This window comes from Pelodiscus sinensis, chromosome 19 (assembly GCF_052426305.1).
Source record: "Pelodiscus sinensis isolate ZL-2025 chromosome 19, ASM5242630v1, whole genome shotgun sequence".
In the NCBI taxonomy this organism is placed as follows: Eukaryota; Metazoa; Chordata; order Testudines; family Trionychidae; genus Pelodiscus; species Pelodiscus sinensis.
The window spans coordinates 18,983,246-18,998,192 of record NC_143070.1 but is presented as its reverse complement, the minus strand read 5'-3'; the positions used below and the strand labels follow the sequence as shown (position 1 = coordinate 18,998,192).

At 50.2% G+C, this 14,947-nt stretch overlaps 2 protein-coding genes across 3 annotated transcripts in view; one reads left to right on the top strand and one right to left on the bottom strand.

Annotated features, from left to right (window-relative positions):
• Positions 1–261, bottom strand: part of LOC102449520 (uncharacterized) — a 31,434-nt gene extending 31,173 nt beyond the window's left edge. Inside the window, exon 1 of one of the 2 annotated variants that reach the window (XM_075913580.2) lies at positions 2–261. The gene's annotated coding sequence lies outside the window, so the exon portion shown is untranslated. The remainder of the gene's footprint in view (position 1) is intronic. The other variant, XM_075913579.2, reaches the window with a different exon arrangement.
• A 127-nt stretch (positions 262–388) lies between these two features.
• The window catches only part of LOC102452821 (uncharacterized), a 29,269-nt gene continuing 14,710 nt past the window's right edge, over positions 389–14,947 (top strand). The window contains exons 1-2 of the mRNA XM_089771005.1: positions 389–512; positions 8,331–8,531. Of these exons, the coding sequence (XP_089627131.1) occupies positions 8,345–8,531 (187 nt within the window). The 5' untranslated portion in view covers positions 389–512; positions 8,331–8,344. The remainder of the gene's footprint in view (positions 513–8,330; positions 8,532–14,947) is intronic.

Below are 14,947 nucleotides of genomic sequence, written 5' to 3'. Positions count from 1 at the left end.
CCTTCTCCCCGCGGTGGGGGAGGCTGCGCGTGGGCGGGGCTGGGTCTGCGCGCCCGGGGGGGTGATTCCTTTGGAGCGCAGCGGCAAGGTCCCCCGCTGGCAGCCTGGTTTGCGCAGAACCCGCTAGGCGGGAGCGTGGCCAGGCAGCTCCCGGTCTGAGCTAAACCCTGGTGCTGCCCGAGACCGGCGTCACTGACCCGCTGCGCACGCGCGATCTACTTCCCCCACCCGTTCTGTTTTCTTCCGCCGGGTTTTCACTGCGTCCCCCCTCTCTCCTCCCCCGCCGCGTCCACTCCCTGCCCCGGCTCAGGCGCCGCCCACCTCATTGCGATTGGCCCCAGGGCGGAGTCTCGGACTGCGCGCCCGCCGGCAGAGGGAGGCGGCCTCGCTGACTGCGCATGCGCCGCGGGCCTTGCGGGGCAAATGTGGAGGGGGTCGTTTGTGCCGTTATCCGTTGCTTCCGTTTCTCGGCAGCAGGGTGGGGCTGGAGGAATCGGCTGAACCAAGCCGAGGTGAGGCGGGGGGGAGGGGGCATGGGAGCGTGGGCCGGGGATGGGCCAGACTTGAAGGGGTTGGGGAATTTCAGGGCAGATAAATGGGGGGTGGGGGCTGGCTCGCTCCCTCCCCTGCCCGCGCCTGAGGTCGGGGTGTTGCTCACGGGGCGGAGGGGGGGGTCGGGTCGCGGGGCCGGTAGCGGGGGGGCGGGGCCGGACACGCGGAGACTCGCTGCGGCGGGAATTGTCCGTCGCGGAGCCTGCTGGTGCCTCTGCCCGGCTCCCGCCCGCGGAGCGTGACCCCGCGCACACGGGCCGGGCTCTGCCCCCTCCGCCTTGCGGGGCAGGATTGTCCCATCCAGCTTTGCCGGTTAAACTGATTCTTACAAACCGCCATTTTTTCTGTAAATGCTCGCGAGGGGTAACTGCTCTGTGGGGCGCACAAGGCGGGAAGGGGAGCAGGCGGGGAGGGGATGTTACGTGTCCAAGAGCGCAGAGAAAGTTAGAATTTGGAATTGGGACGTAAGCGGGTCCGGCTCCAAATATGGGTCGCCATTACATTTCCAAAGGGTCTTCAAGAGTCTCCCCACTTGGTGCGCTTGGGGAGCCCTTCACCCATTTGAAAAGGTCCCCGCTGGTCAGCTCCCTGGCTGGCTTAGTCTTAAAAAGCCATTCAGCTGAAGAGGTACTCAACTTAATTGGTTTAAGCAAAATACAGGACTATGTAGCACTTTAAAGACTAACAAGATGGTTTATTAGATGATCATCTAATAAACCATCTTGTTAGTCTTTAAAGTGCTACATAGTCCTGTATTTTGCTTCAGCTACCCCAGACTAACATGGCTACATTTCTATTACTAATTGGTTTAACAATCTTCAGGCAGCTAAACCTGTGGTCACCAACCAGTATATCGTGATCTACCAGTAGATCTCAGGCTCTAAGAGTAGCTCTTGAGCCCTCTCTGAACTGCGCGCCTGTGCAGTACATTTACATTAGATTTCCTCATCTGAGGAGCAGCTACTCACTGAGCAACAACACAGGTGAGTAGCTGCGAGGAATGGTGGGAGCTGTGAAGTCGGGAGGGCTGAAACACCCCAGCCAGCTGACTGGCTTCCAGCTGACTGGCTTTCAGCTGAAAGAGGCTGCCCTGCACTCCAACTGATCGGTGGCTTCTCTTCTGTGCCTGCCCACATGGAGCTTGGTGCACCCTGGCTGAGTGCCATGGCCAGCTCAGCCCCGGGAAGCTTGCTCCAGCACAGCTGGAGCTAGGCACAGCCTCCCTGGGCTGAGCGCAGGGCAGCCAGGCTGGAGCGAAGAAGCGGCTGCCCAGCCAGCTGGCCATGGTACTCAGCCAGGGTGCACCATGCTCCACGTGGGCTGGTGCAAAGGAGAAGCTGCCTGACCAGCTGGCTGTGGCATTCAGCCCAGAGAAGGCTGAACTGCGCTCCAGCTGATTGGGCATGTTACACTTTGGTTCGGTGCTGTGATGGGAGCCTCAAGGGTTAAAGCTGACTACCCAGTGAAAACTACTGGATGATGGTGAAACAAATTATTCTTATTAAGTGGAATGATTTTTTTCATCAAAACTAACAATTAGCAAATGGTTTTTTTAAACTAGCAATTGCTCAATACTTTTACAGGGTAGAAAACCCTAAACTTAGCTATACTTAACTAATTACAAACTTCTTTGATTATAATTCAACCATACCAAATCACTGTCTCTAATTTGCTTAACAAAAATACAAAAACAAAGACAATATAACGATGATTAAAACTTTGTCCAAAGCCAGCTCCTCTATGGTTATTTTAGGGCAGCTGGTGGAGTTAGTCATAAATCTACTTTTACAACTTAACAACTCTTGGGCTTCTATTTCTAACACTTATACTTAACTTAAATACAACACTACTATACAACACAATTATACAATTTACACAGTGTGGTTAACAGAACTTAGATACGCTTTACAGAATTACACAGTGAAATTAACTTAATTTAAATATTAATTAAACCAATAACTGATACATTTAAGCAATACTTACAAATCCAGCAACGATAACACAAAGACACACTAGAACTCGGAGCATGCTCAGGACTCGTGCACCCTTATACTTGACTCGAAGGGTGGGGAGGCAGCCTCAGGGTGATCAATCCTTTAGCCGGGCAAAAAAAGACACGTGCCCTCAATACACGGAACCTCCGTCGAACAAAGGGGTAGAGGATCTTTTATACAAAAATTCGGTGTCTAATACCATACTAGGGTCTGCATTTGGCAGGGCCTGATAGGCTAGTTATGAGGTAGTATGACAATACTGCCCTATAGGAATTTTCATGATGTATGTGTGATCCCCTCGTGGACAGGACCAGATGGGGCATAGTGTGAGACAGTTGTGTTTTATTACCTTATGTTTTCTTTTTCTCTTGCCTCTAAGACTGGTCAAGCTACGGTCAAATGAGGCTTATCTGTAAATGCAGGTAGGCGCTATCTAGTCATGCTCACCTCCCTGTTTTTTGGCTCCTGTGAGTCCCAGGATGCCTGTAAGGTCAAATTCCATTCACAAAACTTCATTGTGCTTCCCATGTTCCTCTGAGTATGTGGGGTTTTGGGTGAGGGACCTTGTGTGGCAGGATGGGCTATACGCGAAGGCCGTGGACAGAAAAAGCCTGCTTTACAACAGGGCAACTTCCCCTCTGCGCCTGCCCATATGGAGCTTAGTGCACCCTGGCTGAGCGCCATGGCCAGCTGGCCGGGCAGCTGCTTCTCTTCGCTCCAGCCTGGCTGCCCTGTGGTCAGTCCGGAGGGAGTGCGTCAGAGACTTCCCTCCGTGGCTGGTGTAGGGAACTCCCTGCCCCAAACCTGTCCCCTGCCCTCCTAGCCCCCTGTTCCCTCTCCCTTGCCTCCCCACCCTGCTGCAGAAACCTGCCTCCTCATCCCGCTGCAGAAACCTGCCCTCTAGCACCCTGCCCCCCCTGCAGAAACCAGTTCCCTCTGGCACCGTCTCCTACTGCAGAAACCTGTCCCTCTGCCTTCCCCACTGCAGAAACCTGTCCCCTCCCCCCCCCCAGCACCCTGTCCCCTGTTGCAGAAACCTGTCCTGGCACCCTGCCCCCACTGAGACCCTGTTCCCTGCCCCAGAACCCACTAGCACCCCTCCCCAGTACTGTGTCCCCTGCTCCCAAATGACTTTTCTATGGGACAGTGACCCCTGTCTCAAGCAGGTTCCCTGCCATTCTCATAAATAAAGACACAATGCAGAAACTTTTTGTGTTTAACATAGTATTTTATTTAAAAATGAAGCCTGGCCAACAAACCCCCAATTGGGGCCAAGCCCCCACCTGGCCACAACCACTCCTGCATTCCTCCTTCCCCAGACCCTAGATCTGAGCCTATCAAACACTGGAACCCACTGCCCTGAGCCCCTCACATACCCCAACCCAAATTCCTGTACCCTCACATCCACAAGCCTGTGGCTTGCTTATTATCCCAACACTGCCCAGCCTGGAGCCCCCTCCCCGAGCCATTGTCCCCTTCTCCACCTCCTCCTGCATCCAGATTTCCTCCCAGAGCTTGCACCTCTCGCCCCTTCCCACACCCAAATCCCTCATTCCCACCCCAGAGACTACACATCCGTCTCAACACAGCAAGGGTCCAGCTAGACTGCAGGGCTACGTCTGCAGTGGCATGATTTTCTGGAAATGCTTTTAACGGAAAAGTTTTCCGTTAAAAGCATTTTCGGAAAAGTGTGTTTAGATTGGCAGGATGCTTTTTCCAGAAAAGCACTTTTTCTGGAAAAGTGTCCGTGGCCAATCTAGACACGCTTTTCCGCAAAAAAGCCCTGATCGGGGCTTTTTTGCGGAAAACACTACTGTGCTGTCTACACTGGCCCTTTTCCAGAACAGTTTTCCGGAAAAAGACTTTTGCCCGAACGGGAGCAGCATAGTTTTTCCGGAAAAAGCACTGATGATTTTACATTAGATCGTCACTGCTTTTCCGGAAATTCAAGCGGCCAGTGTAGACAGCTGGCAAGTTTTTCTGGAAAAGCGGCTGATTTTCCGGAATAACTTGCCAGTGTAGACACAGCCCAGGAGTTTTTCAGGATTCTGGAGATATCCCAGAAAAACTCTTCTGCATCCAGGGTTGCATTTGTTCTTCCGCTTTTTTAGTGAAAGAGCAAACAGGCTTTTGGTCAGCCCTATATTCCTCTTTCCACAAGGAATAAGGTGGCTTCCAAAAGAAGGGTTTTTTTTCTGACATTTGGTCCAGTCTAGACAGGCCAAATGTTGGAAAAACCTCTTCCTACAGAATATTTTTTTTTAAAGCAGCAGTATAAGGATTGGGGATAGCAAGTGATGGACAGGAGGAGACTAGAGAGGGCAGGGCTTCAAGGAAGGGGCGGGGCGGTAGATCTTGGCTTAGTCTGTCATTTAAAAAGTGATCTTGGGTATAAAAAAGTTGGAGGCCACTGAAAACCAATCAATTGAATTGACTACCATTTCAGTGACTCAGAGCAGAGTAAGGCAGGGGTTTCCAACCTTTTTAAGGAAGAAATCACTTTTTGAATTTAAGTGCAATCCAGGATCTACCTCAAACCCAAATATCCTTGCCCCGCCTCCTTCATGCTCTTTCTCCGAGGCCCTGCCCCACTGCTCGCTCTGTCCTCCCATTCTTCCTCCTTTTCATTCAGCAGAGGATTGGGGCACAGGCTCTGGTATTGGGCTAAGAGAGTTGGAGTGTGGGGAGGCTCTGAGATGGGGTACAGGAGGGGGTTCAGGATGCAGGCTCTGTTAGGAGGTTTAGGGGGGCTCGGGGCTAGGGCAGTGGCTTGGGTATAGAGGAGGGTACATAATGGGCAGCGGTTAGGAGCTGGCTCCAGCTGGACACTGTTTACCACGGGTGACTCCTGGGTGACGGGACAGTGGTGCTAAGTGTCACCCTTGCACCACTCTCAAAAGCAGCCAGCAAACTCCTTCCATCCCAGGTCCTGTTGTTTCCCTCTCCCTTTTCTGTGGCAATAGAATACAGAATGAAAAAAGGGATACCCTGACATCAGCACCCTTCCTCTCCCTTTCCTGCTCTGTACCACAAACAGGGGACTCCTGGGGGAAGGGGGAAACTTCCAGGCAAAGGGCAGGAGGGCTGTGTCTACACTGATGTGATCTTGAGCAAAAGCGGCTGCTCTTGCGCAAAAACTTGCTGCCTGTCTACACTAGCCACGTGTTCTTGCACAAGTAAACTGACATTCTAATGTATAAAATCAGGGCTTCTTGCGCCAGAACTCTGACACTCCCACTCAGGAATAAACCCTCTTGCGCAAGAGCTCTTCCAAAAGAGGCCAGGGTAGACAGGCAACGTGAATTTCTTGCACAAGAATGGCCATCAGAGCTTTCTTGCGCAAGAGAGCATCTATACTGGCATGGATGCTCTTGCACAAAAGCACATACCAGTGTAGACACTCTCTTCTGGAAGAGTTTTTGCAGAAGAACTCTTCCACAAAAGAGTTTTTGCATGAGAACGCGCCAGTGTAGACGTAGCCTAAATGTTAACCAACTATAATTCTGCTGGTCACCCTTCTCTGATTAGTGGGGAAGAACAGTCTTCTAGGCACTTAATAAAGATACAAACACAAGCAATTTGCCTGATGTATCCGATGTCAAGATAGAAAGAGATCAGCAGGATCCTTGTGATTCAGCATGATCACACCGTTGCTCTTAGAAGTAATTAGAATATTGATTGTGTTATGAGGAAAATATAAGGAATGAATTAAAATTTTGTACCAATAAAATCTTTGTACTCAGATTGATACCTTTTGTACTAACAACTGAACCCTTTTCTCATCTGTGAAATGATTGTGTAATTCCTGGGGAGGGGGAGTGAATGCAATGTTAGTGTTTGGAGAGATAGCTTGTAGGCCCAACAGTTTCAGAGTCCAGACTATGGAATAGAGGAGGGGGTTAGAAGGCTCAGAGACATCAAGGTGCCATAAATTGAGGCCTAATACAAAGCAGACAGATGGAGGACATGTAGATGTCTTTGGAGTATTTAGAAGCAAGACTGTGTTACAAACAAGACAGTCTGGAAATAACATTGGCAAGGAGACACCATAACTCCCAGATAAAGAGAGATTAAGCAGAATGCTTGGTGATTAAGACCTGCTGAAGCAAAATGCATAGGCCTGGATGGGAGAAAAGTCCTATAAAAGATGGAGCATCTTAAATTAATCTCCGGGTCTCATCTTGTCAACATTAGATCATCGGTCCACACCGAAAAAAGCTCTCACCTCCTGCTCCCACCTGTGCAGCACCAGGTCCCCCAAGTCCTGTATCAGCATGAATACAAAAATTAAGGCAAGACTACACAACATGCAGGCCCCCGTTTAAGTCAGTTCTGCTGCTACTAATAAAATGCAATATTTACCCAACTTCCACCCATATGACAGTACTTTTAATGAGCAATGACAGTTCAGGAATTTAACTACTAAAACACATCACCTGAAGACTGTTTTATTGATTACTTTTTTGTTTTGGCTTCACAGTTTTAACAATTGCCATTTTTAACGCTTCTTATTACTGTATTCCCAGTGGAGGATATGTTCAAAGGATCCCATCCACGGGCCGCATGTTGAGCCCCCCACAAACTCAAACCTCACTGCGGGCTGCAAACAAATAAGCAATGGGCCGCTTGCAGCCCATGGGCTGCATGTTGAGTAGCCTTAATATAGATCATCTCTGATAGGTGTCTATCCAACCTGCTCTTAAATATTTCCAGAGTTGTAGATTCCACAACCTCTAATGTTTAACCACTCGGTCAGGAAGTTTTTCCTAATGTCTAAGCTGAACCTCCCCTGCTGCAGTTTAAGCCCCTTGCTTCTTGTCCTATCACCAGAGGCCAAGCAGATTTTTTTCCCCTCCTCCTCGTGACACCCTTTTGGATACTTGAAAGCTGCTATCGTATCTCATCGTAGTCTTCTCTTTTCTAAATTAAACAAGCCCAGTTCTTTCAGTCTTCCTTTATAGGTCATGTTTTCTAGACCTTTAATCATTTTTGTTGCTTTTCTCTGGACCTTCTCCAATTTCTCCACATCTTTCTTGAAATGTGGTATCTAGAACTGGACACAATACTGCAATTGAGGCCTAATTATTTGGAGGGAAGATGATGAGCCACCGAATTAAATGACTGAAGAACTGGTGAAGTGTCCATCTCTTACTGTCTTCAAAGCAAAACTTGATGACTTTCTAGAAAATATGCTCTGGGCTGGGGGAATAAACATTTGTCCTGGGGTAACAAGATTAAATACAATATCTTATGATCCCATCCCCGATCCTGTGAATCTAAGGATCTCATCCTCTAACCATTCAATTCAGCAGGTGTGTTGAATTTTAAATATCCAAGCGGTCCCTTTGTCTTCACTTAATCTCTGTTCTGGAGAGGGTTTATAAAGTATCTCTGTCTTATTTAGTCTGGATGAGATGGCTTGGCCTGTGCTACGAAAAAATGAAAGAAGACTAAGGGCTTTAAACATAGGACCCTAAATTTAGACACCTGTGTCCATATTCAGGCAGATGAATCTGCAGCTTTTTTATCAGAAACATGGGTACTCCGAATTTACTGCCTCTGCAACAATGGGATTCATGTTGAAATTCAAGCCAAATATTTAGAGAAATGAATATGGATGAGAGATCTAACTTGTGTGTGCTGTTTATGGAACATCAAGCATTTGCCTAAAATGGCAGGGTTTTTAGCATGTGTGTCAAGGGGACAGAGTCTGGAGGGGAGGGAGATGTGGAAAGGATTAAAGCCCCTTCTGAAATGTTTCTAATTGCCCTTCTCCCCTGATAGGCTGCAGAACACCCATGTCTTGCTCCAGCTCAGCCCATGGCCTGCAGAGCCAGGAAAAGAAAATGGCTGTGACGGGGCCAGTGAGCTTCGAGGAGGTGGCAGTGTATTTCTGTGAGGAAGAATGGGCTCTGTTGGACCCGGGTCAGAGAGCCCTCTACTGGGATGTGATGCAGGAGAATTATGAGGCTGTGAGCTGGCTAGGTAAGGATTCCTATCCCCTCGGTTATCAGAAGCTGAGTGAGCTCTGGAGTGATTGGGTTTGGTTCAGGGTCCCTCGTTGTCCCAGCCCCTCAATATCAGGAGTATCAGCCCCAATAATCCTGGCTCCTTGTGTGTGAGACTTGTCCTTTCCCAGGGGAAGCAGGTTCAGGAACATAATGACGCTGCTCTTCCCACACCCTAGGTCTGAATGTGCTTCCCACCCTCATGCCCATGTTGTGCCTTGGCCAGATGTATGAGTGGAAGAGCCCTGGCAGGAACGGTGGGTACCAGAGTTCTGGGGCTTGCTCTGGCTACTGTTAGTGCCTCCAGAGTACATCTTGTGCCAGGGTGCTGAGCCCAGAGGAGGAGGAGGTTCCCAGAGTTCTTACCTGCCTCTGGCTGATCTCTCTGACATGCTGGTTCCCGCCTTAGGAGTGTCCGTTTGCAATTACTGCAGAGATTGGTGTGTTTTATATCCTCTTTCCCATCTGGAATGTGCCAATGTGGTTGGCTGTACCCACTGTACTACTGTTCTGTTAAAGCCAGGCCTGTTCTGGTTCCCAGACAATGGTTAATACTGTTCTGCTGAGGGCGCCAGCAAAACCTCCATTTTCCTCCTTGTTGTCTTTTTGTGGGCGGGTGTTTGTTTTTCCGGAAAAGCATGAACAGAAAATACTTGCTGGGCTAAGCACTGTTTTTTGAGACATTCATAACCCATATGTCCAGTTGTCCATTCAGCCTGTGGATAGGTTCTCCCCATCAAGTTGTTTTTAATTATCCTTTGTCAGGATTGAGTGCTGGTGAATGGACACTGAACAGGATGGTTTGGAATAACATGTGGATGAAGATGCAATATTACTGACCTGAGTCACAGAATGTACTCCCTGCCATACTCTCGTCCTGCAGTTATATGTAGCCTTCTTTACCAGAGTCAGAAGTACACCTATGAGGAGGCTTGAAGACTTGTGGGGTCGTCTGTGGGCAGTGAGTCAATACAAATGTGAAGGCATAAGTGCAGGAATAATCTCAACAAGGGGCTCTGGAGGAGACAGAAAAGAAGCTGTAACCCTGGCACACTCCAGATACAAACAGGCCTGGGCCCTGGATCTCCCTCTGGTCCAGAACAAACAAGTGCCAGGGAAGGCTGAAAATGGAGTCAGCAACATGCCCGTGCTCCATGACAGAGCCCAGCCAACTGCAATTCCTGCTGGGGTGGGGAATGGAGGTAGAACACAGAGCGCCTCATCTTGAAATGGGGCAGCATGTCCAGCCAGTGTGTGTCTGGGCAGGACACAAGTCCAAGGGAATGACTAGAGGCAATGTGAGCGTGAAGGTTGAGTGGGAGGTTCAGAGTGATGGGTGGGAGCTGATGCAGCAGGGGCCTGACATGAAGCTCCAGCAAGGCTTGTGTAACTCCGCAAGACTATGCACATAACTCTGGGGGATCCCTGTACTTTCCCCTCTCCATTCTGCCACTGCTCATTTATTCCTCATATTTCTTTCCCTTTCCTTAGAAATCCCTCTGGCCCAACAACAGAATGGTGCTTCTGTTGTGTCAGTTGCTAGAGGGTGTTGGTGAATGCATGGAGCACAGGGCTCTCTGGCGAGTTCACGGCAAGCTGCTGCTGAGATCAGTGCTGCTCTCTAGGGAGACGCCTGTGGAGTTGCTAGGTTAGCTGCTCCTGAGCCTACTGGCAAGAGCAGCCATTGCCAAGGGTAGCCCTGGAACCCAGGATGGGCTGCTGCTGCAGTAGCTGCTTTTCTGGACAGCTCTTCCTTTGCTGGATTGCGCTGCTGCTGCTGTTCGGTAAGCACCTTTTTCTTTCCAGCCCTTGTTCCTTCTAAGGTGGCTTCCTGCGCAGCTGTGCACAAGGGAGTGAAAGGCCACAGACCCAGTGAGCGGATCCACACAGGTGGCATTTCACTAATGAGGTGCAGAACCCTGCAGAGAATGTGGATGAAGGTCATGTGATGAGGGAATAGAGGGAGGATCAGTGGGATGAGGTATGGGTGGAGTGTTTTGGGCATCCTGCACCAGCTGGGCTGCAGCTGCTGGTGCTGAGTAGAGTCTGGACTCTCTTTCCTGGGCCCAGACTAGGCAGTGTGGAGCAGGCTGCACAAGGCATGGGGTGCCACGAGTGAGGTCAGTCCAAGCTCCTTTTCCTTTTTCTTATTGTTGAGGCAACTCTGAGGCTGGGGTGAGGAGCTGGTGTTAATTAGCACCTGATTGTTGATGTTATTCCTGGCATATTTCAGACCTTGTAATTATCTGATGGGGGAGGAGGAATGTGGCGCCCCCGCTATCTTCCACTGTTAGAATTATAAAGCAAGCCCAAGCAGTGAATTCTCTGCAGTTCTAGCCCAGCAGGTTTGTCACCTCCTATCAACAGGCACATAGGAAGCGCTTGCATTTGGCCAAGTGCATTTCAGTTTGACAGCTGGTGGACATCTTGTGGGAGATATTAGAAAGCCTGAGAAGTAGCTTCATTCAGATCCAGAGCAGAGAGGTACAGCAGGCTGAGGGATTCTACATTAGCAGAACTTAAAGCAGGATCTGATTTGGATTGCTGTGGTTTTTAATTGTAAAGCATTGAGGCTGCCTTTGTGGAGATGTTAGGAATCTGTGCTCTTCCCAGCGTTCTGAGGAGATGAAAAAGATTCAGAGAGTGCAAATGAGGCAGCAGTGCGGTCTTAATAAACTCAGGATCAGGTTCTAAACTGCTGGCAAATCTACACAACGAACAAACTGAATAAACATCCTTAGGGCATGGAGGACCCATTCTCCAGCAGCAGGCTGTGCACATCTTGCCTTCCTGACAAGAGGAGCCACATGCTGTCCAGGGGTTCTGCACAGGCCCAGGGCAAAAAAGATCCCAAAACATGCAGTGGGGTTGCATGATCGGATGTCAGTGGCTGCAGATGGGCTCTGTGTGATACCAACTAACCAGTCTCAGAGCTTGGCCAAAGTGGGAGGGAGCTCTAGCTAGTCTCAGACACTCTTTCTGACCACCAGGCATGTATCCCACAGGGCCACTCAGAGATTGGTTAATCCAAAGTAGAAACTCTTGCCCTTTATCTTGTCTGTTCTAGACCCGTAAGACCAGTGCTGTCCCCTTCTAGGACACAGAGGCCTTTTTTCTCTCTTCCTGTTCTCTAAAGCACACAAGAAGCAGGAGCCACAACAAATTCCCTTAAGTGGTTCCATACATCACTAGATAAAAGCAACGTGGGCTCGGTGTTCGTCCAGCAGCCAGAGTTCTTCGCATTTCTCCCAGCACTCATGGAAAGGCAGCCACTGTCAGGATTGGGAGCCACGTATCTTTCAACTTCCATGACATATTAGACAATAAGATAATAAGGCCATGGCCATGTGCACTCACCTACTATTGCTGCTTAAAAACTGGCCTTTTAGTTTCTTCAACCAGCCAGGCAGTGCAGAGTAACTGGCAGTCTGGCCCACTTTTTAGGGGGCAGAGGTGCTGGATAGGTGCAGCTGCAGCACCCTTTTGCTGACCCTGGTCCCCTGGGGTAGTCTCAGCCTCCAGTGTGGCACACACCATCTCTGCTCCTTCCCATCTCTGAGCCAAGGGAAAGATGTGCCTTTCCTCGCCAGGCTAGCCAGCCTCCCAGTAGGATTCCACAAAGCCAGCATACCCTCCAGGGTATTCTTACAATACCGGTAAGGCAGTCTGAACTGCTCAGGTAGGAGGGGTTGTCACTGTTAGGGATGCAATCAAATACAGATACATGTTGCAACATTCTTGCATCAGGTTTGAGCTGATGGTGGAATAAATCACTGGTTAGATAAAAGTCTGATTGCGTCCAAAGATTGGAAGGTCTTCTGTCCTGTGGTTAGAATGATCTCATTAGGATACATCCATAGTCCGGAGATCAGAGCTGGGAAGAGGCCAAATAGAGTTGTTTCACTAGCCTTTTATAGCTGTCTGGCATGTGGATGGCAGGGTTCGCTCTATTTTTCCATCCAAATGTGGAATGCATGTTGTGTGCACTGGTGCATGCACAATTATGTGCCACCATTAACTTTAAAAAAAATACATTATATATATTTTTTAAATATCATATGGATAATTACTCCAGCCAGGACAGCACTCACTACTCAAAGAATTAAATGTAAGTACAGGTATTAAATGCATAGACCAGTCAAAGCATTAACATACACACTTGGAAAGAATGAAATGACAGAGACAGTATAAGTGCATTGCAGGTAGTGCCAAGCAGTAACAATGATAACACAATTATGTGGAAGAAAATTGTCACAACCATATACAGGCAGTCTCCGACTTACGCGGATCTGACTTATGTCGGATCTGCACTTACGAACGGGGCTTTCTCGCCCCGGAGGTCAAGGTAGCGGATTGCTACCTGCGACCTCCGGGGCGAGAAAGCCCCGTTCGTAAGCTGCTCCGGTGCCCCTGGTCTGCTGGAGACCGTCTCCAGCAGACCAGGGGCACCGGGCGGGTTCCTGCGCTTCTGAAGCTTTGCTCTGGCAAAGCCTCAGAAGCGCGGGAACCGCTGCTGCTGCCGCTTGAGACCCGGTGCCTGTGGTCTGCTGGGGACCGTCCCCAGCAGACCACAGGCACCGGGACCCAAGCGGCAGCAGCGGGCGGGTTCCCGTGCTTCTGAGGCTTTGCCAGAGCAAAGCTCATCACCTATTAAACCATCTTGTTAGTCTTTAAAGTGCTACATAGTCCTGTTTTTTGTTACAGCTACACCAGACTAACACAGCTACATTTCTATCACAGTTATGTGCTGCAAGGTGAGTGTAAAAGAGATTGTGTATCTGTGGGGGAGACAGATGATATATACTTTCCAGTCATGCGTGTAACAGAGACTGTGTGTGTGTGTGTGTGTGTGTGTGTGTGTGTGTGTGCGCGCGCGCGCGCACGTGTTCTAAGACACTGCAAACTGTTCTGCCCTGTTCCTGAAAGCTGTTGTCTCTTCTCCCGTGATCTGCACAGATGGGGTATGTGAGCAGGGGAAGAAGAATTGTGTGTGCACCCATCTCTGTGTCTGTCTCAGTGTGTATATATATGTGTGTTTGAGAGAGAGAGTGTGAGTTGGCTGCTGGGGAAATCTCAGGTTCAGGAAGGCACTGCCTCTGTAAGGAAGGAGCTAACCCTTCAGAGCAGACCTCAGACCATGGCAAAAGTCTCCTAGAGCCAGGCTCCCATCTGCTCTGCTCTATGGGGATGTGCGCGAGAGGAGGGGGATTGGGACGGAGGTTTATGTGAGAGAGACACAGACTGTATGAGCTGACTGCTGGGGACCTCTCAAAAGCAGAGTACTGCCTCTAAGGGTATGTCTATTTTGAATTAACTTAATTCGAACTATTTTGAAATAGTACATCCACACTGAGTGGACCCTGAACTGAAGATAAGGCTGGCCGGAACCAGGGCTGGCAGGGCATCAGGTTAGGATTTAGTGTGTGGGGCTGCTGCCTGAGGCTAACTGAGCTCCTTGCTTAAAGGGACCCTACTCTGCCCCAGACAGTTCTCAGGGTTCCCTGCTTGCTTGTCTACCTTGACGAGGGACAACAAAGCAGTCCTGTCTTGGAGTGCCCTAAGTGCCCGCACTCAGGACACCACAGCACTCAGCCACATGGAGTCAGAGCTGCCCTTGGGCACGCCGGTGCATCTCATGGGGTCATTGCCATCAGCCTGGCTGCACTTTCTGCAGGCTGCCATCCGGAGGGTCCATCGGGGGGCTGTCAGGATCCAGGAGACCCTGCAGGAGAGCGTCCACCCTGAGGAGCCCTCAGAGCCTCCCCGGTCCTCCCCACTGGGGGCTCGTGCCCCATTCCTCCCTCACGTCCTTCCACTTACCCCTCCCTAGCCCCCTTTCCTGATGTCAAATAAAAGACATGTATGTTCAAAAATAGAAACTCGTTTTATTGAACAAAACTGGGGGGAGGGGTATGAACCTTTGGGGCGACTAGGGAAAGGAGGTGGGAGAGGGGAGGGGGAAACCTGGGAGGAAGGAGCTGGAAAGGGGAAGCCCCAAGGGGAAGAATAGGGAGGGGAAGCTCAAGGTTGAGGGTCTTGCCGGACCAACTTGACTTTCATGCTAACCTGCTCCTGGGTTCGCATGTGGCCTTTAGTGGCTAGGCTGGCAGCTGTCATGCCATAAGCAGCCGCGTTCCTCCATCTAGTGCAGAGATCATGGACGTTGGGGGTATTCCCCCCCCCAATCCTGAATAAGCTTCATGATCTCCACCCTGGACCAGGAAGGCGCCCACCTTCTCCAGCCCCTGGCAGGCTCCTGGGAGCTGGCAGACTGCTCCTGGGGAGCAGTGGAGGGCTGGGTGCCAGTGGCTTGCTGGCTTATGTTTTGGGGCCACTGCTGGCTCTGGGCTGGCAGACTTGGAGCTGGAACAGGCACTGTGGCCAGGGTCTACC